At 50.0% G+C, this 24,368-nt stretch overlaps 1 protein-coding gene across 2 annotated transcripts; it reads left to right on the top strand.

The window, feature by feature from the left end:
* The first annotated feature begins 4,106 nt into the window (after positions 1-4,106).
* On the top strand, positions 4,107-19,702 carry LOC138649335 (anillin-like). 2 transcript variants are annotated; one of them, XM_069739640.1, is made up of 15 exons: positions 4,107-4,521; positions 4,607-4,724; positions 4,801-4,936; positions 5,011-5,184; positions 8,589-8,715; positions 8,791-8,839; positions 8,977-9,024; positions 9,098-9,127; positions 9,213-9,234; positions 9,419-9,528; positions 12,779-12,832; positions 17,209-17,295; positions 17,373-17,480; positions 17,551-17,723; positions 19,150-19,702. In XM_069739640.1, exons 1-15 carry the CDS (start codon positions 4,226-4,228, stop codon positions 19,304-19,306), a joined length of 1,689 nt encoding a protein of 562 aa, XP_069595741.1. In that variant the 5' UTR covers positions 4,107-4,225; the 3' UTR covers positions 19,307-19,702. The 2 variants fall into 2 exon arrangements, with proteins under 2 accessions (XP_069595741.1, XP_069595742.1); XM_069739641.1 differs by lacking the exon at positions 12,779-12,832 and having other exon boundaries at positions 4,175-4,521; positions 19,150-19,700.
* Positions 19,703-24,368: the final 4,666 nt, after the last annotated feature.

Raw genomic sequence — 24,368 nt, 5'->3', positions numbered from 1 at the left:
TAGGTCTGTGGTGTCCCCCTCTATAAGATGGTGGTGGTCTGATGTCAGAAGCAGCAGTGGTTGGTGAGGTATGGAGCCTGAGGGTCAGGTCACTAGGTCTGTGGTGTCCCCCCTCTGAGATGATGGTGGTCTGACGTCAGAAGCAGCAGTGGTTGGTGAGGTATGGAGCCTGAGGGTCAGGTCACTAGGTCTGTGGTGTCCCCCTCTATGAGACTAATGGGTCACGTTCTGCGCCTTTCACCCTTGAGTCCTGTGTCAGAAGCTGGACTTAAGCCCTTGTGCATTTCTTGACTTCTACATTTTGTGGAGCGAAAAAGAACGTAATGGCAACAGTTTGATGTAGAGATAGCGATATTCTATAAAAGACCAATATAAAAGCTGAATATTATAAATAGACCGAAATCCCGTTGCTAAAAGGAGAAAGGAAAAAGTGGCAGACCACTCGGAACTTGTACAAAAATCAAAAAGCCGTCACCTGGACTCACAAGACTAGCAGATAAATAATAAATATATATATATATATTATAAAAAGCCACAAAACGAAATGGGTCTAATATAAAATAAGCCTTTATTATATCAATATGGCAACAGCGGCACAACAGTGCACGTACTTGGGGAATATATACGTGGATAGACAGGATAAAATACGATATAGGCAAAAAAATGGACAATCCCACAATCTTATAGCAAAAAACATATATAATGGTGTGCATAAAAAAGGTTATACAACTAGTGAGTAGGAAAAGTGCAAATATTAAATTGGAAATAACTAAAGTGTATATGCGTGTACTACTTAACAATATACAAATAAAGTGCCAAGTAATATGTGCAAAACTACGCAAAAAACAATAAGGGAGGGAGAACTCCAGTGCACAAATGTGTCCTCTCATGCACCGCAATATTGCATATGCACACTAATGATTTAAAAGATGTATGGGAATTACACAATAAGATCGTATAGATACCTGTCGGTCCTGCGTACCCAAGTACAGAGCACCCCGACGCGCGTTTTGGTGATTCCTTCGTCAGACTGTTTTTTTGCTATAAGATTGTGGGATTGTCCTTTGTTTTTTTGCCTATATCGTATTTTATCCTGTCTATCCGCGTATATATTCCCCAAGTACGTGCACTGTTGTGCCGCTGTTGCCATATTGATATAATAAAGGCTTATTTTATATTAGACCCATTTTGTTTTGTGGCTTTTTATAATATATACTATATGTATATATTTTTTATTTATATTTATCTGCTAGTCTTGTGAGTCCAGGTGACGGCTTTTTGATTTTTATATATTTTGTGGAGCGAGAAGGACACAATGAAATGTTTCTAGATTGTTCCTGTACGATCTCCATGGCGTTCTCAGTCATTGTGACCTTTTGTAATAAACTACTTCTTCTGTGGCCGTTTCAAACTTGAGCGGCATAAATGTCTGCCACATAGGTGCACCCCAGAAAATGGGGTCAGGCTGGCTGAATAATAAGCCACTGGTCTCATCTTGAGCTGCTGTATTGTGACTTTTGCCCTCTGAAACTTTTTGACAGTGCGGGTGATCAGAGGAGAACAGGCGGCCACGAGAAGTGGTGAGTTCGCCTTCAATGGAAGTCTTCAGAGGCTGGTCAGACATCTGGGATGATTTGGTGACTCCTGCATTGAGCACAGGGGGTTGGGCACGAGGGCCATGGCGGTCCCTTCCAACATTATCATTCTAGGACTTTGGTTGGGGCCTTGTGGAGTCTCCTGAGAAGACTACACCCTGCTGAGGCCGTATATCCATGTACTGCTAAGAAAGCCAAAAGGATGATGGATGACTCCTGAGATTTGATCAGTTCAGCAAGCCATAAAGCATCCACATCCTGTAACCTCCGCATATGGAGGAGTCCATTTGTGCACAATTGAGGCTATGGCAGCAGTAGACCTTGTCGGTGACTCTTGGGCACCTTGTGGTACCACTGTCTATATAAACGGTTTATTGCATACACAAGACTTGGCTGCTCTAGTACTTTAGTACTCCAGTAATTTAGGCATTGGGGTAGGACCCGTAGAATTAAACTATGGCACAAAATAGTTAGCGAATGTCGTAAGGCGAGGACAAGTCATTCCCAGCTGTGTTGTGAGTAATGGCGGCTGCCATGTTCTCTTCTCCCCTTTAGTTGATTGCAGAAGGACTTTTAAGTCTTTCCGTATCTAGGACAAGTTTCTCCCTATGTAGCTCCTTTATTTCACACACAAGCCGTTCACAGCGCGAGTTTCCGTTCAGATCCGCCATAGAGGCATGTCAAATAAGGTTTATGGATCGAGCCCCCTGCTTTCAGACCCCAATGCTGCAGGACTTCAGTGGTCTCAGCGGAGTCCACCTCTGCAAACACTACTAATCAGACAGTTATGGCTATTGTGCAGTCACGTCTTTCTTTACCGGTTCCTCCCGGTGCTGTATCTGTACAGTGACACCTGACCTGCGCTCATTGGGGGTGTGATGGAGCAATGGCTTCTCGTCAGGGCTTGCCGCTGGTTGAGCGTAGGTAACAGACTATTTAGTGCTCAGCCAGGCTTTTAGCAGGGGCAGTCACTCGGGTCTGACGAGGACTAGTTTATGGCCCCTTCAGTCAGTTGGAGGTGCTCTCGGACCCCAACTAGTGTCTTGTGTCCATCCCTCCTTCCCCACTCCATGGTGACCGATATGGGGGAGGTGAGGTCTTGTCCTGGTACTCTATGGATTATTAGAGCATTCTGGACCCCGGGATTAGGTCTGGGTGCCCCACATCTTAAACAACGATGTCTCCACCTCCGATTTTGTACACTACATATAGTCAGCATCTGTGTCTGCTGCTCTCCATCCAGTCCCTTGTGGAAACGTTCATGCAACTCCCACCTCGAGGGAAATCCAGCCTTTCACAGTCCCGATTACCATCTGTTACGGCCTCCCTTCCGGTCACCTTATCTGAACGCTTTGCTTCCTTTGTGTACTATGGGGAGCTTTCCTTCTCCTCCCTAAGGTAAAGCACCCTTAAAGTTTGCATCAGTGCTGCCACATTTCTTTTGTAAGTAGTCCGTCACCAAGACGCCTAAAATCCTGCACCGTGCCTTGGTGACTGCCTGCGACGATAAAATCCTACATAAAACGAGTGAACTGACTACTAGACTTCTTGTTGAGTTGATCCTTTTCAACAACCCAATAGGTCACCTTCACAGTAGCAATCCTCCAAGTAGGAGTGTTTGGGGAGGATCTGAAGTGACCCTTCACCGTTGTCTCAGTGATTTTCAAATTGATCCCTAGGGCGTTGCCGGCAACTGAGAATGACCAGACGGAGACGTGTGTCTCTGGGAGGATCAAAAGAAAATCCCTAATCCCATTTATTGTGTCTCACTTTTCATAATCTTAGCAAGTTATACTTCAACCAATAGTATAAAAACACGCTCACAGTTCTTAACCTGTAAGACTGCAGAGAAACCGGAAACTACATATATGGCCGTGTCTACATGGCGTAGGAAAAACGGCTTGTACGTGAAGGTCTCTGCACAACAATACACCCTCAGTCTCCTATCTTATTCAGACTAGAACAATCTGGCTTTCATAATAACTCTGAACTTTACCTAGTAACAGAATGTATCTCGTAAACAACAAGATGGAGTCACAAGCCCCAAATGAAGCCCTTTAGTTTTGATCTTGGTTTAACCCTTCACATGAGTACCACTACATTTCGCCCTCGTATACTCCTCCCATCACTCACAAAGGCAGAGGTGTCGCCAGTTCTTGGAACAGACAATTTAGTGCAAAATTACTCCCCGTGTGGAGTAGGAGTAAAGCAAGAATGTAAGAGTACGGTTGTTGGTACGCTGCAGCGTTACGCTTTCTGGAGGGTTCATCCTCACTTGGCATACGGCTGGTGTAATGTGTATCTGGCACCAGTTATTTGGGAACCATGGCCACTCTTCTGTGCCTTTTTAATGCCACATTAGTAAGATTTCTGAGTGCTCCGGACATCCATACAGCACAGCCTTGTATGGTGCACTCAGGATTTCTGCTTTATTAGCTCATACAAGCTACTAAGTATTGTCACAAATGAAAGAAAAGTTCCCTCTGAAATATATGGTCAGTAGGGACTCCGGGGGCACGTGGATAGAAATGTGAAGCGTCTCCGCTCATCAGTGTTTAATCACTGTGACACGAGTTATTGGATGCACATCATTGTAGTCATGTTGTCCATTTGTCCTCCCTGCAGGAGTCATGGCTGATGGGCACCATGTGACGCTGAACAGCTCAGAGCTCATTGACCGAATATTTGAGGGGGTGCTGAATGGAAGTGCAGCTGCCGAAGACTTGGAGGCACCAGATGAGGAGCTCCTTCCAATATCTGTACTCTCTCCTCTTACAAAGTCATTGGATCTTCAGGCTGCTCTCGGCCCCCTAGTGAGTCCAGCCCCGACTGCCTTTTCAGTTGTCTCCAGTCTGCCAGAGCTGCTAGAGGAGACACCAGAGGTGTCACCAGAGGTGTCGGGCTGTGAGGACCACCTTCCCTACAGGTATGACAGAGCTAAGATTGATGTATGCCGAGTCCTGTGATGCCGGGGTCTGAGTCCAGTGTTGCCTCTCCTGCTCTCATTACAGCGTTGACGCTTACCGCACTCTACGGAGGAACGTTCATGAAGCGCCAGCCATCCAGAAGCCTGCACCCAAGAGGCAGCGTGTGGACCGTGCACCCGTGGATGTGAAGGAGAAGATCAAGGTGAGAGGGTGTGGCTGGTTGGGGCTCTTCCCAGAGACAGGCTAGGCCCTAACGGGAGTGTATTCTTCTGTGATAGATCCTGAGTAAGGAGGTGTCGTCTCTGCAGCGCATCATCGAGCAGTCCTGCTGCGCCCTGAGCTACTGCGTGGATGCAGAGCACGGGAAGGGCACGCGGCAGGAGGCTGAAGCCGAGCGTCTGCTGCTGCTGTCCTGTGAGTCCACGCTTCAGTAAGGCCGTGTGCAGAAATCTACCGTTCACTGTTCACTAATCCATTCTCCTGGCTAGGTGAGAAGAAGGCCGCTCTTCTGAAGGAGCTGGATCGGCTCCGTGATGGGAGATCAGAAGAGCCGCCATCAAGTCCTGAATGTGACCTGACACCGTGCAGTGGCTCCGTTACCATATCTGACATCCGGCTGCCTCTTAAAGTGGATTATGTCTGCTCCACCATCCTGGAAACCGGTATCTCCTCCTGGCACTTAGTCTAGACTCTGACCACATGTGTCCAATGGGCAGGTGACATGATCCATCCCGGGCTGATGTACAGTCATGGCCAAAAGTTTTGAGAATGAGACAAATATTAATTTTTCCAAATTCTACTGCTTCATTTTTTCTTATGGCAATTTGCATATACTCCTGAATGTCAGAGTGATCAGCTTAACAGCAATTACTGTACTTGCAAAGTCAATATTTGCCCAGAAAATGAACTTTAACCCCCAAAACACGTTTCAACATCATTGCAGTCCTGCCTTAAAAGGAGCAGCTAACATTGTTTTAGTGATTGATCCAGTAACACAGGTGTGGGTGTTGATGAGGACAGGGCTGGCGATCAATCAGTCATGATTAAGTAAGAATGACATCACTGGACACTTTAAAAGGAGGCTGGTGCTTGGTATCATTGTTTCTCTTCAGTTAACCATGGTTATCTCTAAAGAAACTCGTGCAGCCATCATTGCACTGCACAAAAATGGCCTAACAGGGAGGAGTATCGCAGCTACAAAGATTGCACCTCAGTCAACAATCTATCGCATCATCAAGAACTTCAAGGAGAGAGCTTCCATTGTTATCAAAAAGGCTCCAGGGCGCCCAAGAAAGACCAGCAAGCGCCAGGACCGTATCTTCAAACTGCTTCAGCTGCGGGATCGGACTACCAGCAGTGCCGAGCTTGCTCAGGAATGGCAGCAGGCTGGTGTGAGTGCTTCTGCACGCACTGTGAGGCGGAGACTCTCTGACCAAGGCCTGGTTTCAAGGAGGGCAGCAAAGAAGCCACTTCTCTCCAGAAAAAACATCAGGGACCGACTGATATTCTGCAAAAGGTACAGGGAGTGGACTGCTGAGGACTGGGGCAAAGTCATTTTCTCTGATGAATCCCCTTTTCGATTGTTTGGGATATCTGGAAAACAGCTTATTCGGAGAAGAGAAGGTGAGCGCTACCACCAGTCTTGTCTCATGCCAACGGTAAAGCATCCTGAAACCATTCATGTGTGGGGTTGCTTCTCAGCCAAGGGAATCGGCCTAAAAACACAGCCATGAATAAAGAATGGTACCAGAATGTCCTCCAAGAGCAACTTCAGAGGTGTTGAAGAAGGGTCAACACTGCAAATATTGACTTGCTGCATTAACTCATTCTAACTGCCAATATAACCTATTGGTACTCATAATATGATTGCAATTATATTTCTGTATGTGATATAAACATCAGACAAACACTAATAAAAACCAGAGGGCAGCAGATCATGTGAAAATATCATTTTGGTGTCATTCTCAAAAATTTTGGCCATGACTGTAGACTGTCTCTGTAGACCTACGGTGGTAACGCCATGGATCTGAGATGACTTTAATCCCGTGTTACCCTTTAAATGCTGCAATCAATAGCAGTGCCGGACATTGTAATAAAGCCCCTCCGGGGGCCACTCGCAGGCCTGACACTCGGTAATAGACGTTAGAATACTTTTGATAAGAATTTTTGCAGACTAAGAAAAATGCAAACTACTGTTAATAATAATCACCGCCATAACGAGCTGTAATACACACTATATAACCAAAACTAGTAGAGGAACCATGACGGTCTGCGGAGGGAGATTTATATATTTATTCCTAATTGGGGAGAACCCCAAATAATCCCTCAGGAGGAGACCAGAAAATAAAACTTATTTCTATTAAAATAAAGACTATACAAAGGATATAAAAGGTTCTGTCCCTGATCTGTCTCTAATTTATCTAGTGTATAGCGCCTGGGTGCTGATAGATACTGGCAGAATAGGACAACACCTGGCACCAGCGGCCCCAATATTCATCCCCTGATGCTGCTAGTCTGGAGATTATACTGAATAACCGCACCAGCCAACGCTCTGCCCATAATGAAGGCTCTATCTGTTTGTAAAGCTGTAATTGTACCGACCCATAGGATAACGCCAACCTGTCATGGCAGACGGTCTGACTGAAAAACAACACGGAGTCAGAATTCCTGGATATTCTTGTTTAAAAAAGTATAATGTTGGTAAAGGCAGCCGTCACAACCTCCCCTGCCAGGAAATGTACAGTTCTGGGAATTCTCTGCATTTCTTATAGACCGGTCACCAGTGTGAGCAAGTTGGAGGCTACATCCTCTGATGAAGACAGCCGCCTCCTCCCGGGATCCCCTAGTTTTTTGTTGCCTCATTTTCCTCTGGGACTCCCCCCCCCCCCCCCCCACCCCTTTGTTTTGGTCGTCGCCGCCTCTTTCTCCAGGGTTCCTTTGTCTGTCATCGCCTCCCCTTCTGGTAGGGATACCCTCTTATTGGCCTTTGTTGCCACTGTTTCCTCAGGGATTCTCCTCTTTATCGCCTCCTCTTCCTCCAGAATCCCTGATTGTCTCCTCCTCTTTCCTGTATACACTCCCACCTGTTCGGTTGTCTCCTCCCCCAACTTGTTCAGTCATCTCGCCTTGTTTGGTCATAGGTCACTAACTCGCCTTCCTCCAGATGCCCAGTTGTCTCCTCCTCCCGGGATCCCCTGTTGTGTCATCGCCTCCTCTTCCTGCAGGGCTCCCCTCTCCTTCACTACACCCTCTTTGTTCACTGTCTCCTCTTCCTTAGAGATACCCTCTTATTGGCTGTTGTTGCCTCCTTTTTCGTTCAAGATACCCCTCCCCTCTCTATTTTCGTCATCACCTCCTCCTCTTCCTCCAGGATATTCTCTTGGCTGTCGTTGCCTCCTTTTCCCCATTGATTGCCCTCTCTTTTAGGTCATCACTTCCTCTTCCTCTGGAATCCGTGGTTGTCTCCTTCTATTCCTCCTGGATGCACCTCCACCCTGTTTGATCATTTCCTCCGTGATCCTCCCCTCACCTTGTCCGCTGATCGCCTCCCTTTCCTCCGCAACTTCCCCCTGTTCGGTCGTCTCCTCCGTGACTGATTACGATCAATAAACCTCCTCCGGCTGGAATCTGCCATTATATATGGATGTCCGCATACCTGGGATTCCTTCGTCTTTCCTTTGCCTTCCATCTTTACCAGTGTAGTTATGTAAGCCTGCAGGTCCAACCAGAATTCTCCACCTAGGGGCCACTTAGAGAGCAGCCGTTGCCTCTGGCAGCACATCTGCCTTTCCAGGTCTTGGTGTGGCAAACCATAGGGCGGCAGGCACCACGTGGCCATGTTTGCTCTCCCCTTCTAGGAGCTGATCATGCTGCCTCCCCCTCCCTGCAATAATATTACAGACAAATTGTATGTTTGGGCCCCTTGTGATGACGTGCCAAGTGCAGTGGGGACACTGCTTGCTGCTCCTTGTTTCCTCCCCCTGGGTCCATTCTGGTTGCCCCTTACCTACTGACGGTGGTGTACCCACCTTATGGTGTCATCATCTCTCTGGCTTTATCTCCTCAGGGCCTGCTGGCCATTACTTCCTCCTCCTGATCCGTTACGGGGCCTACGACGTGGTGGCTACGCCTCTGGCCAGCACTACTGATGCACACACAGGGGACACCATCACCTTCCCTACAAGCATTACCCTGTAAGTGACGCTCTGGTCTGCCAGGATCTGCACTCTGGGCCCCAGCAGTCATTATGTCTCCTCTCTCCTGCACAGGAAAGACACCTCGGCAGACTTCAGAGTGGAGTTTGAAGTGTACAGCCTGGTGAGTAGTGTTCAGCGGGGGGCGACGTGGACTGCTGCGGTCTATGGATGTGTCTGACGGTCATATGTGAGGAGACCTGGGCTGGGCGAGGGGACGTGGGCCTGGGACGCTGAAAGATGGCCTACATTGTTTTCCAGGCACAATCTGGATATGTCCTGGATAAGCGGACATCTCTGAGGCCCAAGGTACTGTGAACTAGTTAGTCACGCCATCACTGTGTTCTCACCATGCGTCGTTCATAAATCCTGTCCTCCTCAGATCACACCCAAGAAGCTCCTGTCTTCGCGGGTAAGTGTTGCCAGGTCTGATGCTTGGTTTTTTCCCCCCCGTGGTTTCATTAAGGTAAGCGTCCTATCTCCTGTTTCTTCTGCAGAAAACCTCCGTGAACTCTCCAGGTAAGAGCTCACCTGTTGGCTGCGCGGCTTCTCTGGGGTCTTTGGGTTTGGGGTCTGTTCTCAGTGCTCAATCTGTAGTCACTAGACGAGCTGATGGGTGATGTCTGCTCACTTCCTCCTTATCCCATGGTGGCCGGTCTCTTCTATTGCTGCGAGCGCCACTCATGATCTCTTCTGCCTGTAGCTTGCAGTCCGGCAGTGAATGCGCCGCTCCGATCCAGTAGTTTCCTTCTCGTCGGATCACTCACTGTCACGCTGGAATCTTTCAGCAAGTACAAGTTTCCTCTGGAAAAGGTAAGTGGCCATTTCTCCTATGTGACGTCACTGACCTCTTATATACGTGTGCGTCCTCCCTGGATTATGTCCTCCCTGGATGATGTCCTCACTCTGTGCACAGAGAAGAGCTCGGCACTAAGGCGATATAGTGACCTTTCATGCAGCATTCCACCAACGGCATATGCTAACGTTTCAGCCCTGTGTTCCAGGCCTTCATCAGAGTAACAGGTCTCTGTGAGTGGAGTAGTTAGGGTAGTCACAGGGCCTCTGCACGCACAACTATGGTCTTTACCATTGTGCTAGTCTTCCTAAACTGCTCCACGCAGAGCGACCTGTTACTCTGCTGAAGGTCCAGAACATAGGACTCCAAGGTTCTATCCAAGGTTCTATCCAAGTATGTAGTAGGTGCAATAATAGCAGATACCTCCAATTAGAAATGTCTTATAGTTCTTCTGATTTGTCATGTCCCTTTGCTCATGTGTAGGCATTGCAGGACCTTGGGTATCCATGGTTATGACCAGTGATATAGTGAGTTATCTAGTTGCTAGTGGTTGTAACCATGGATACATAAGGTCCTGCAATGCCTGCACACGAGGAAGGACACATAGCAAATCTGAAAAACAAAACTACATTTCTAATTGGCCGTATTTGCTAATCTTATTACACCTACATATTTGCATAGGGCCTTGGTCACGGGAATTCCCCTTTAAATTTTCACTATTTCACTGTATACCCTTCAGTGCTGAGCTCTTTATATACTTAACGGACTGGACCTCTACTCAGCGGCTATCTGTCACAGTGACGTACTGTATATACTATATATCACATCATTCTTTTTACCCTCATAAAAACGGAGTACACAATCTCTGAATTCTTTGGTTTGATGTGTTAGGACTAGTGATGAGCGACCGTGATAACGTCTTGTCAGAGCATGCTCTGGTGTTATCCGAGTATCTGGCCATGCTCAACAATTATGTTCGAGCAGCTGCAGGATTCGTGGCTGCTAGACATCCCCAACACGTGGGGACGGTGTAAAAAAACAGGCAATCCGCACATGTGTCTAAGAGCCTCAGAGACTGGAACATAAGGTACGAGCACGGCCATGTAGTCTTATAACGCCCCAAATCTCGCCTCCTCTCTGCCCTCGAGTCTCGCCTCCTCTCTGCCCTCGAGTCTCGTCTCCTCTCTGCCCTCGAGTCTCGTCTCCTCTCTGCCCTCGAGTCTCGTCTCCTCTCTGCCCTCGAGTCTCGTCTCCTCTCTGCCCTCGAGTCTCGTCTCCTCTCTGCCCTCGAGTCTCGTCTCCTCTCTGCCCTCGAGTCTCGTCTCCTCTCTGCCCTCGAGTCTCGTCTCCTCTCTGCCCTCGAGTCTCGTCTCCTCTCTGCCCTCGAGTCTCGTCTCCTCTCTGCCCTCGAGTCTCGCCTCGCCTCCTCTCTGCCCTCGAGTCTCGCCTCGCCTCCTCTCTGCCCTCGAGTCTCGCCTCGCCTCCTCTCTGCCCTCGAGTCTCGCCTCGCCTCCTCTCTGCCCTCGAGTCTCGCCTCGCCTCCTCTCTGCCCTCGAGTCTCGTCTCCTCTCTGCCCTCGAGTCTCGTCTCCTCTCTGCCCTCGAGTCTCGCCTCGCCTCCTCTCTGCCCTCGAGTCTCGCCTCGCCTCCTCTCTGCCCTCGAGTCTCGCCTCGCCTCCTCTCTGCCCTCGAGTCTCGCCTCGCCTCCTCTCTGCCCTCGAGTCTCGCCTCGCCTCCTCTCTGCCCTCGAGTCTCGTCTCCTCTCTGCCCTCGAGTCTCGTCTCCTCTCTGCCCTCGAGTCTCGTCTCCTCTCTGCCCTCGAGCCGAGCCTCCTCTCTGCCCTCGAGCCGAGCCTCCTCTCTGCCCTCGAGCCGAGCCTCCTCTCTGCCCTCGAGCCGAGCCTCCTCTCTGCCCTCGAGTCGAGCCTCCTCTCTGCCCTCGAGTCGAGCCTCCTCTCTGCCCTCGAGTCGAGCCTCCTCTCTGCCCTCGAGTCGAGCCTCCTCTCTGCCCTCGAGTCGAGCCTCCTCTCTGCCCTCGAGTCGAGCCTCCTCTCTGCCCTCGAGTCGAGCCTCCTCTCTGCCCTCGAGTCGAGCCTCCTCTCTGCCCTCGAGTCGAGCCTCCTCTCTGCCCTCGAGTCGAGCCTCCTCTCTGCCCTCGAGTCGAGCCTCCTCTCTGCCCTCGAGTCGAGCCTCCTCTCTGCCCTCGAGTCGAGCCTCCTCTCTGCCCTCGAGTCGAGCCTCCTCTCTGCCCTCGAGTCGAGCCTCCTCTCTGCCCTCGAGTCGAGCCTCCTCTCTGCCCTCGAGTCGAGCCTCCTCTCTGCCCTCGAGTCGAGCCTCCTCTCTGCCCTCGAGTCGAGCCTCCTCTCTGCCCTCGAGTCGAGCCTCCTCTCTGCCCTCGAGTCGAGCCTCCTCTCTGCCCTCGAGTCGAGCCTCCTCTCTGCCCTCGAGTCGAGCCTCCTCTCTGCCCTCGAGTCGAGCCTCCTCTCTGCCCTCGAGTCGAGCCTCCTCTCTGCCCTCGAGTCGAGCCTCCTCTCTGCCCTCGAGTCGAGCCTCCTCTCTGCCCTCGAGTCGAGCCTCCTCTCTGCCCTCGAGTCGAGCCTCCTCTCTGCCCTCGAGTCGAGCCTCCTCTCTGCCCTCGAGTCGAGCCTCCTCTCTGCCCTCGAGTCGAGCCTCCTCTCTGCCCTCGAGTCGAGCCTCCTCTCTGCCCTCGAGTCGAGCCTCCTCTCTGCCCTCGAGTCGAGCCTCCTCTCTGCCCTCGAGTCGAGCCTCCTCTCTGCCCTCGAGTCGAGCCTCCTCTCTGCCCTCGAGTCGAGCCTCCTCTCTGCCCTCGAGTCGAGCCTCCTCTCTGCCCTCGAGTCGAGCCTCCTCTCTGCCCTCGAGTCGAGCCTCCTCTCTGCCCTCGAGTCGAGCCTCCTCTCTGCCCTCGAGTCGAGCCTCCTCTCTGCCCTCGAGTCGAGCCTCCTCTCTGCCCTCGAGTCGAGCCTCCTCTCTGCCCTCGAGTCGAGCCTCCTCTCTGCCCTCGAGTCGAGCCTCCTCTCTGCCCTCGAGTCGAGCCTCCTCTCTGCCCTCGAGTCGAGCCTCCTCTCTGCCCTCGAGTCGAGCCTCCTCTCTGCCCTCGAGTCGAGCCTCCTCTCTGCCCTCGAGTCGAGCCTCCTCTCTGCCCTCGAGTCGAGCCTCCTCTCTGCCCTCGAGTCGAGCCTCCTCTCTGCCCTCGAGTCGAGCCTCCTCTCTGCCCTCGAGTCGAGCCGCATCCCAGTCTCTCCATTTAGATGAAGTTTGAAGGGAAGGTCGGTCGTCTTCTTGGGGATCATTTCCAGGATCAGGTGGTTACTCTGCATGGATTTGGGGGTAGACTTGCTTCCTCTGGGGAATGAATGGCTTCCAGCGCAGGACAATGACTCATTTTATTGTGATTTTTGATCTCCATATCTGCGGAAACGTCCCATCTTCGACCTTTTTTAGACAAGCTGTCCTGACCGCCTCACACTTGCTCAACAGATTTGCTACAGTGAATCTGTGCAGACTAAAATCTGTCTCCTCGCCTGGACTCTCAGTTAAAGGGAACATGTCAGCTGATTCATGCTCCTTTAAACCACGACAGCATGAATCAGTTGGGTGCAGAAGTGCTACCGGGTGTATCTTTCTACAAACTTATTAATTTTTTTTTTTTACATGGGAAAAATAGTCCAATATGACATGTGTGAGTGGGAAATTATTTGGCTCTTTAGGGTTAGTCGATGATTTAAAGGTTAAATTCTGATGTTTTTAATCTATGGAATGACACATGGGTGCGAGTGGGCAACTGGCTTCATCTAAACAGGGATCTAACAGTCTGATTTTTTCATAACATTTTTATGGATGTATAATATGGCATGAAGAATGTAAATTTCTCATGATCTCAGAAGCATTGATGCTCATCAGGCAGGAGAAGGATGTGAAGCCATATCCATAGTTATTACTACATCACCTCAGTCAGATGTGCACAAATGGGGACAATTCAAGAACATTACCCCCCATCTCCCGCTCTTCAGGAGTTGTCAACCAACAGATCACTCCAAGATCTCTGCATGTGATAGTCCACAAGGGACCCAAGGTAACATCTAAGCAACTAATGGCCACTTTCATGTTTGCTAATGGTAATGTTCGTTAGCTCGCCTTTAGGAGGTCACGACACAATTTTGTGCTTGGCAGGATTGCAAGGTAGAAAACCATGGCTTGCTGTCATGCGGTAACTCAGGTGCCAGATGTAGAAAATAAAGCTGAAACCACAATGGATACAAAAAGCGAGTGCCACACTCCGGACCTTGGTATATGGAATCACCAAAAGGTTTGAAAGTCTACCTCCATTTATGTTCTTTCATGGTCCCAGCAGAAGCCAGAGAGCATCCAAAGGTTCCTAGCCTGATGGCTCAAAATGGTGATTTCCTTGGCCTAATCTCAACCCTAGGCATTTATCAATGAGACATGTGATACGTTTGCATTTTTATCCATTTCCTTTAGTTCTTCATCATTAAGCCCAACTTGATGTGCAATGATGGTTACCAAATCTTGTGTGTGAACAAGGGATGGATGTAGGACACTTCTACTCTTTCCTGGCTGAAGCCAATATCGGAGGCCAGTTTCTCTACTGTAGTGGAATGCTCTTGCATGACGACCTCACTCACGCAGAATGCAGCAGGACTTTGTGCACCCGCCCTGGAGACTAAGGGAGACCACAGAAGAGCCACACGTGCTGCAGAGTTCAGGCACCTGAAAAGCTGTATCATGTTGTCCTAGGTTTATTGCATGTGAGCTACATAACCAAATAGAATTGAAGAAGTCACATTGCCATTATGCAGCATGATGGCTTTTAGGCTTGTTTTGGATGAAGAGCCTCCATTCATCAGGATTATGACTTATCTTCAGAGCTTCCATTAAACTGTTGACATTGTTGCATGCCACAAGATCGCTCTCCATGAAGAAGTGTTGGACAAGATCTTTATCATGCTTATGGAACAAACAAATCTGAGCGTTGCCCTTGAGATTCCTCTGCTGTAGCCGGAACCCTAGGAGCTCTGCCTTAAGGTACCGTCACACTCAGTGACGCTGCAGCGATATAGACAACGAGCCGATCGCTGCAGCGTCGCTGTTTAGGTCGCTGTAGAGACGTCAAACACAGAAACTCCAGAACGATGCAGGAGCGATCCAGTGACGTACTTATCGTTCTCGCTGGTTGTTCGCTCCATGAAAAAACATTGCTGACATCGTTGCTTCTGATGTCAAACATGACGAATCACGCCGACCTGACGACGAAATAAAGTTCTGGACTTCTAGCTACGACCAACGATGGCACAGCGGGATCCAGATCGCTGCTGCGTGTCAAACACAACGAGATCGCTATCCAGGACGCTGCAATGTCACGGATCGTTGTCCTCGTTCTAAAGTTGCTGAGTGTGACGGTACCTTTACTCTTGGGTAGATCCAAATCTCTAACAAGATGGTTCAGTTGGGATTGCTGAGAGAAAGTCTGGGTCAGAGAGGAAAGTGCTTCGTAGACAAAGCTTCATCTTCCTCACTTGGCTCGACTGGAAATGTTTCTAGTGGTTTTGGAGTCTGCAGTTCTTCTGTATGTGATAATGGACATATTGCAGATGGAAAGTTTGGGTACTGTGAAGTCCTCTTCTTCCTTCTTGCAATGCCTTTTCAAATGGAGCAAACCACCAGAAATAGCAATTGGTTGTTTGATCGGTTGGCTCTCCAGATCCTTTAGCCCACAAAATGCATAGATTGCCTCTTCCCCTGCAACCAGTGGGTAAGATGTGATGCTCCTCTATTGCAGCCTATGTGTGGAGCCCAACTCTTGTCCTACTCTCATCCTATTCTGCAGCCAAAATACAGGTTGTAGGCTTTCCTGATCATGGTAGCCAAGTTTAGCCTTTGTGATGCAAAAGTGACTTCTCCGCATATGTTGTAAAAACTAACTTCTTTAATGGAAGAATAAAGCATACCTGAAAAAACTATAGAAACCTGTCAATATGGTAAGAAACTAAACTAAGAAGTCTTAAAACATTATACCTTACACAAAGAGCATGTATGAAAGTAGGTGATGTGGCTGTATTTAGGATGACGTCGTCGGAGCGGAGTTGGCGTTAGATCGTCCTAAGATGATAGAATACTGAAGGCTCAATAGACAAACTAGGCGATGTAACAGAAGAGCTACCAACAATGCAGTAATGAGGAGGAAATCATAAAGATGCAATGTTTCTATAAGCCGCACAAAAGATGCCAGAAGTCATTACAACCGCCTGGATATAGAAAATTAGACCCAATTGGAGATTATACGATTCATTTTCAGCCCCACAAAATTAGTTAAGTTCAACTGTGTTCATTTTTTTTTTTCAATTTTGGCAACAGTGTATTCAGAGTATTGTTCCAACCTCACAATAATACCTGTCACTGTCCTGCTGTGACTGCCAGTGTCATCGCTCTCCTGCATGGTCTTAACATGGCTACCCCCTCTTCTGCTATGTTGCTAACCTGATGTTGCCCCCCACTCCTCCCCCTTCTTGTTGTCCTTACGCTGCCCTCTCCACCTTGTTGTCCTTGCGCTGCCCACTCCACCTTGTGGTCCTTACGCTGCCCTCTCCACCTTGTTGTCCTTACGCTGCCCTTTCCACCTTGTTGTCCTTACGCTGCCCTCTCCACCTTGTTGTCCTTACGTTGCCCTCACCCATCTTTCGTTTTGTTGCTTCCCTCGCTACAATTCTTCCTTGTTGCTGTCCTGACACTGACCCCCTTCTCCTTTAGTCATTGCGCTCACCCATCTTTCGTCTTGTTGCTGACCTCTATCTTCTCCCTTGTTGCTGTCCTGACGCTGCCCTCGCCCATCTTTCATCTTGTTGCTTTCCTGACTTCCCTCTCCCTCTTATTCTTTGTTGCAGTCCTGACACTGCCCTCTCCCGTCTTTTGTCCTGACGTTGCCCTCGCCCATCTTTCGTCTTGTTGCTGTCCTGACGTTGCCCTCTCCCTCTTATTCCTTGTTGCTGGCCTGACGTTTCCCTAACCCCTCTTCTTTCTTGTTGCTGTCCTGACGTTGCCCTACCTCCTCCTCCTTCCTTGTTGCTGGCCTGACGTTGCCCTACCCCCTCTACCTTGTTGCTGGCCTGACGTTGCCCTACCCCCTCTTCTTCCTTGTTGCTGGCCTGACGTTGCCCTACCCCCTCTTCTTCCTTGTTGCTGGCCTGACGTTGCCCTACCCCCTCTTCTTCCTTGTTGCTGGCCTGACGTTGCCCTACCCCCTCTTCTTCCTTGATGCTGGCCTGACGTTGCCCTACCCCCTCTTCTTCCTTGATGCTGGCCTGACGTTGCCCTACCCCCTCTTCTTCCTTGATGCTGGCCTGACGTTGCCCTACCCCCTCTTCTTCCTTGATGCTGGCCTGACATTGCCCTACCCCCTCTTCTTCCTTGTTGCTGGCCTGGCGTTGCCCTCACCCATCTTTTTCTTTTTTTTTCTTTTTTTTTTGGTTGTTGCTGCCCTTGCTTTTCTTTGTTCTTGTTGCTGCCCTAATGCTGCCTTCTCCCTTGTTGCTGTCCTGATTTTGCCCTCCCCCTTCCTCCTTTGTTGCTGTCCTGACTCTGTATTCTCCCCTTCCTTATCCACACCACCGGCCATGTTGCGGTCTTGACACTATCGACTACATTTTTTTTTTTTTATCCTTAGGTCCCGTTTCTGTCCCCTCTGGAGGGAAGTCTGTATCTGAAGCTACAGTGTCAGAGTCACTCCCATGTACAGCGCAGTGGGTTCTTGGTACGTAGTCACACGCTCCTCCTTGTATTTCCACCTTTGATTACTGATTCCCGACACTTTTCTTCCCCTCGTTACAGACCATGTTTGAGGACGTCGGTGGCTTAGCGGCTTGGCACAGGCGTTGGTGCATGCTGTCTGGGAACAGCCTCTCGTTTTGGGCATATCCTGACCAGGAGAGCTGTAAGGTGAGGCTGCCGCTTCCACGTGATAGTAGGTTGTATAGTGGTGTGCCCTGACCACTCAGCTTTCTTTCAGGAGCCTCTGGGGAGGATAAATCTCATGAACTGTACCAGCACCAAGGTAGAGCCCGCGAAAAGGGAGAGCTGCGCCCGGCCCCACACCCTGGAGCTCGTCACAATGAGACCACAGCGAGAAGATGATGTGGACACCTTTGTAATACAGTGCCGCAACATGCTCTGCTTCACCAAGTGAGTACATGACTGTTACAGTATCCCCGCAGGAGTACAGGGGAGCGATATAAGGGGGTGTATGGAACCTGGGCACAGTATAGAGGATTACAGCATCCCCGCAGGAGTACAGGGGAGCGATATAAGGTGGTGTATGGATCCTGGGCACAGTATAGAGGATTACAGCATCCCCGCAGGAGTACAGAGGAGCGATATAAGGTGGTGTATGGATCCTGGGCACAGTATAGAGGATTACAACCTCCCCGCAGGAGTACAGGGGAGCGATATAAGGTGGTGTATGGATCCTGGGCACAGTATAGAGGATTACAACCTCCCTCCAGGAGTACAGGGGAGCGATATAAGGGGGTGTATGGAACCTGGGCACAGTATAGAGGATTACAGCATCCCCGCAGGAGTACAGGGGAGCGATATAAGGTGGTGTATGGATCCTGGGCACAGTATAGAGGATTACAACCTCCCCGCAGGAGTACAGGGGAGCGATATAACTGGGTGTATGGATCCTGGGCACAGTATAGAGGATTACAGCATCCCCGCAGGAGTACAGAGGAGCGATATAAGGTGGTGTATGAATCCTAGGCACAGTATAGAGGATTACAACCTCCCCGCAGTAGTACAGGGGAGCGATATAAGGTGGTGTATGGATCCTGGGCACAGTATAGAGGATTACAGCATCCCCGCAGGAGTACAGAGGAGCGATATAAGGTGGTGTATGGATCCTGGGCACAGTATAGAGGATTACAACCTCCCCGCAGGAGTACAGGGGAGCGATATAACTGGGTGTATGGATCCTGGGCACAGTATAGAGGATTACAGCATCCCCGCAGGAGTACAGAGGAGCGATATAAGGTGGTGTATGAATCCTAGGCACAGTATAGAGGATTACAACCTCCCCGCAGTAGTACAGGGGAGCGATATAAGGTGGTGTATGGATCCTGGGCACAGTATAGAGGATTACAGCATCCCCGCAGGAGTACAGAGGAGCGATATAAGGTGGTGTATGGATCCTGGGCACAGTATAGAGGATTACAGCATCCCCGCAGGAGTACAGAGGAGCGATATAAGGTGGTGTATGAATCCTAGGCACAGTATAGAGGATTACAACCTCCCCGCAGTAGTACAGGGGAGCGATATAAGGTGGTGTATGGATCCTGGGCACAGTATAGAGGATTACAGCATCCCCGCAGGAGTACAGAGGAGCGATATAAGGTGGTGTATGGATCCTGGGCACAGTATAGGATTACAATATCCCCGCAGTAGTACAGAGGAGCGATTTTAAATTGGTGTATCGATCAGCAAGAAGATCCTAAAGGAGCCCTCTGAGCTTCTGGTGTAAATGGCGTCCTCTGCTGGTGGCTCTTTGCTGCTGTGTAATAACCACTGTGTCTGTTAACCCTTCAGTGTGCCGATCACTTTTCTCTCTTCCCAGGAGCTGGCTGTCTGCAGATACCAAGGAAGATGGACGCTTATGGATGGATGCCCTGAACCAAGCACTCTTGGACATCGGAACCTGGAAAACAAGTCCTGTGAACGTGACCACAAGTGGTCAGGAGCAGCTCCCACGTGCCCAGCCCTGTGCCCGCTGATGTGGCACTGGTGGCAGTGTATTTTATGCACATTAATATATGTATTGGTGTCTAAACTTTGTGTTCTGGGGTGAAGGGAGTATATTCTGTATACATATGTATGTTGGTTCTGTGTGCCAGGCCCTGTATGAGCTGGCGTTCTCCCCTGGCCTGGGCTCTGTATGAGCTGGCATTCTCCCCTGGCCCGGACTCTGGACGAGCTGGCGTTCTCCCCTGGCCCGGGCTCTGTATGAGCTGGCGTTCTTCCCTGGCCTGGGCTATGGACGAGCTGGCGTTCTTCCCTGGCCCGGACTCTGGACGAGCTGGCGTTCTTCCCTGGCCCGGACTCTGGACGAGCTGGCGTTCTTCCCTGGCCTGGGCTATGGACGAGCTGGCGTTCTTCCCTGGCCTGGACTCTGGACGAGCTGGCGTTCTACCCTGGCCTGGGCTCTGTATGAGCTGGCATTCTCCCCTGGCCCGGACTCTGGACGAGCTGGCGTTCTCCCCTGGCCCGGGCTCTGTATGAGCTGGCGTTCTTCCCTGGCCTGGGCTATGGACGAGCTGGCGTTCTTCCCTGGCCCGGACTCTGGACGAGCTGGCGTTCTTCCCTGGCCCGGACTCTGGACGAGCTGGCGTTCTTCCCTGGCCTGGGCTATGGACGAGCTGGCGTTCTTCCCTGGCCTGGACTCTGGACGAGCTGGCGTTCTACCCTGGCCTGGACTCTGGACGAGCTGGCGTTCTACCCTGGCCTGGACTCTGGACGAGCTGGCGTTCTACCCTGGCCTGGGCTCTACGAGCTGGCGTTCTTCCCTGGCCCGGACTCTGGACGAGCTGGCGTTCTTCCCTGGCCCGGACTCTGGACGAGCTGGCGTTCTACCCTGGCCCAGACTCTGGACGAGCTGGCGTTCTACCCTGGCCCGGACTCTGGACGAGCTGGCGTTCTCCCCTGGCCTGGGCTCTGTATGAGCTGGCGTTCTTCCCTGGCCTGGACTCTGGACGAGCTGGCGTTCTACCCTGGCCTGGACTCTGGACGAGCTGGCGTTCTACCCTGGCCTGGGCTCTACGAGCTGGCGTTCTTCCCTGGCCCGGACTCTGGACGAGCTGGCGTTCTTCCCTGGCCCGGACTCTGGACGAGCTGGCGTTCTTCCCTGGCCCGGACTCTGGACGAGCTGGCGTTCTACCCTGGCCCGGACTCTGGACGAGCTCGCGTTCTACCCTGGCCCGGACTCTGGACGAGCTGGCGTTCTCCCCTGGCCTGGGCTATGGACGAGCTGGCGTTCTACCCTGGCCCGGACTCTGGACGAGCTCGCGTTCTACCCTGGCCCGGACTCTGGACGAGCTGGCGTTCTCCCCTGGCCTGGGCTCTGTATGAGCTGGCGTTCTTCCCTGGCCTGGACTCTGGACGAGCTGGCGTTCTACCCTGGCCTGGGCTCTGTACGAGCTGGCGTTCTTCCCTGGCCTGGGCTCTGTACGAGCTGGCGTTCTTCCCTGGCCTGGGCTCTGTACGAGCTGGCGTTTTTCCCTGGCCCGGACTCTGGACGAGCTGGCGTTTTTCCCTGGCCCGGACTCTGGACGAGCCGGCGTTCTCCCTTGGCTCGGACTCTGGACGAGCCGGCGTTCTCCCCTGGCTCGGACTCTGGACGAGCCGGCGTTCTCCCCTGGCCCGGACTCTGGACGAGCCGGCGTTCTCCCCTGGCCCGGACTCTGGACGAGCCGGCGTTCTCCCCTGGCCCGGACTCTGTATATCTGGCATTTTCTCTCCCAGTGTGGAATCTACACTTCCATGTTTTTTGCTGTTGATTGTAATAAATGATATATAATGGTTGTCAGTCTTGGATGTGTCATGTGTTAAATTGCCCTGGCCTCGTTAAGTGGCACCATATTGCAGCCCTTGTACTGGAGGAACAAGAGATCGCAAGAGAAGCCGGTATGGGTGGGGCAACTCTGCACTGGTATGGGGAAGGGGGTGACTCTGTGTGCCGGTATTGGGGTGGGGGGCGATTCTGTGCTGGTATGGGGAGGGGGGCGACTGTGTGCCGGTATGGAAGGGGGTGACTGGGTGCCGGATTAGGGGAGGGGTGACTGGGCGCTGGTTTGGGGGAGGGGCAACTCTGGGCACCAGCATGGGGGGGAAGGGCGACTCTGGACGCTGGTATGGATGGAGGGGCGACTCTTGGCGCCGGTATGGATGGAGGGGCGACGCTGTTACGGTATAGGGGAAGGCCACTCTGTACAGTGGTATAGGGGCAGCTGTGTGTACCGGTATGGGGGAGGGGCGAGGGAGACTCCATTATGGATTTATGAATTCAGGTCCCATAGACTATCCAGAGATCTTCCTCCACTCCTGAATTGTGGCCCCTACCTTTGGGGAAAAGTACACAATTCCCAAAAGCTCTGAACTTTACCATTTGGCCTGAGAATTAGAGGCCCCGTGTTAATGAAGGCTGGAGGAGCAGAGCTGGGACCCCCTGCTGTTTTTTGTTAAAGTCTGCTTACATCAAGGAAAAACTTCAGACCCAGCGTCACCAACATCTCGAGGTGAATTATGAGAGCATCGTTCATCTCAGGGATAAGTCCAATGTGCCACCATAAACCTGGGATCCCCCTGCAAGCACCCATGCGTCTCATATTTCTCTAGCTGTCACAGATTATGAGCTATCGAGACCGTCCCTCCAGAACCACTTAGCCAACCCAAGTTTGGACTCTCCGTATCGGTTCAGCCCCAACGAACCCGTTGAGACGTCAGTCGTCCCGTTTGACCTCCTGCTAGGAAGTTATGACCCATCCTAGATATTGGGATTTATTTCAGCTGGGAGGTCAAGGGAGAATTAAGCCCAACCCAGAGGGACGGTAGCAAATATGGGAGGGGGCGCATGAAGTGTTATAAGCTAGCCACACACTTTCAGTGGCTCTTTGTTCTGCCATGGAAGCCACAACATGTCACATGTTGAGACGGACCAGAAGCTAAGAAGGTGCCTGTGGATAAGAGAGTTTCCCTTCATCCACACGTGATAAGAAACGGTAACATGTTCACCCTAGTAATTTGTCCAGGCCATTCGTTCTGCTCCTAATATTACAGCTATAAGGATGGGGAGAACAGGTCATCGAATAGGGCTGTTTGCGGATGACGTGATCTTAAGTATAGCAAACCCACTGGCGTCATGAAGAGGCATAACTCAAATTATTAAGGACTTTGGAAACGCTAGCTACTATAAACTTAATGCTTCTAAATTGACGATTTTGGATATGGGTGTTCAGCCTAGCCTCAAAAACTCATTTAAAGCAGATATTTCCCTATACTTGGGCAGAAGGGGCTATCCCATATCTGGGTATTTCGCTCACTTTCCCAATCAAAAATCTAGATAAAAAACTTTCATGCATTAATACATACTATAGCTGTGGAAATCAAGAAATACAGGAAACTTCCAACATCCTGGATTGGAAGAATTTTGGTGGTAAAAATGATGTAGCTTCCTAAGATGCTATATAATTTCCGGAACGTGCCTATATTGGTTCCAGCACATATGTTGAAGTTGTTGCAGAGTTTGATATTGAGATTTATCTGGAATGCTCAAAAGGTCAGAATTTCAGCAAACATTCTATATTTGCCACTAAATAAGGGAGGTTTGGGATGTCCAAATACACAAAGGTACTACCAGGCTTTTATTAGACCAACTTGGGTGCTGGTGGAATGACAACATTTCTAAGCTTTGGGTGGATCTAGAATCCAGTATAGTAGAACATGAGAAAATGTCCTACTTCCTATGGCACCTAAGATTATCTCGGAATTTCTCTCCCAATACTTCCCCTACAATTGTAGCTGGATTAAACGTTTGGAGGAATAAAAATCTATGATATAAACTGGTCCCCTTTAGATTGGATAATGTTCTGCTCGAAACACTGCAGTAGGCCATCCCACTCCTTTACCCCCCAAGGGTGATTTGCACGTTAATGACCGGGCCAATTTTTACAATTCTGACCACTGTCCCTTTATGAGGTTATAACTCTGGAACGCTTCAACGGATCCCACTGATTGTGACATTTTCTCGTGACATATTGTACTTCATGTTAGTGGTTAAAATTTCTTTAATATTACTTGAGTTCATTTGTGAAAAAAATGGAAATTTGGCGAAAATTTTGCAATTTTCCAACTTTTAATTTATGCCCTTTATTCACAGATATGTCACACAAAATACTTAAGTAACATTTCCCACATGTCTACTTTACATCAGCACAATTTTGGACATAAGTTTTGTTAGGGAGTTATAAGGGTTAAAATTTGATCAGCAATTTCTCATTTTTACAACACCATTTTTTTTAGGGACCACATCACATTTGAAGTCACTTTGAGGAGTCTATATGATAGAAAATACCCAAGTGTCACACCATTATGGAAGCTGCACATCTCAAAAAGCTCAAAACCACATTCAAGGAGTTTATTAGGTTAAGGTGTTTCACAGGAATTTTTGGAATGTTAAAAAAAAAACAAAAAACGAATTTCTTTATCACAACAATTTACATCAGATCCAATTTGGTTTATTTTCCCAACGGTAACAGGAGAAATTGGACCCCGAAACTTGTTGTACAATTTGTCCCGAGTACGCTGATACCCCATATGTGTGGGGGTAAACTACCGTTTGGGCGCATTGCAGAGCTCGGAAGGGAAGGAGCGCTGTTTGGAATGCAGACTTAGATGGAATGGTCTGCAGGCATCACATTGCATTTGCAGAGCCCCTAATGTACCTAAACAGTAGAAACCCCCCACAATTGATCCCATATTGGAAACTAGACCTCCCAAGGAACTTATCTAGATGTGTTGAGAACTTTGCACCCCCAAGTGTTTCACTAAAATGATTTCCCACAAAAATGATTTTTTTAGCCACCAAATTTTTATTTTCCCAAGGGTAACGAGAAATTGGACCCCAAATGTTGTCCAGTTTGTCCTGAGTACGCTGATACCCCATATGTGGGGGGAACCACTGTTTGGGCGCACGGGAGAGCTCGGAAGGGAAGGAGCACTGTTTTACTTTTTCAACGCAGAATTGGCTGGAATTGAGATCGGACGCCATGTCGCGTTTGGAGA

The sequence above is a fragment of the Ranitomeya imitator genome, chromosome 9 (assembly GCF_032444005.1).
Source record: "Ranitomeya imitator isolate aRanImi1 chromosome 9, aRanImi1.pri, whole genome shotgun sequence".
Taxonomy (NCBI): Eukaryota; Metazoa; Chordata; class Amphibia; order Anura; family Dendrobatidae; genus Ranitomeya; species Ranitomeya imitator.
Note: the sequence above shows the minus strand (reverse complement) of the source record. Positions and strands in the feature narration are given on the sequence as shown.

Bases quoted from the DNA above. Each gene is read 5' to 3' on its own strand.
- LOC138649335 (XM_069739640.1), top strand. From the start codon at position 4,226: ATGGCTGATGGGCACCATGTGACGCTGAACAGCTCAGAGCTCATTGAC. The intron at 5,185-8,588 runs GTATCTCCTCCT...TTATCTCCTCAG, and splicing joins CTCCACCATCCTGGAAACCG to GGCCTGCTGGCCATTACTTC. The intron at 17,724-19,149 runs GTGAGTACATGA...CTCTCTTCCCAG, and splicing joins AACATGCTCTGCTTCACCAA to GAGCTGGCTGTCTGCAGATA.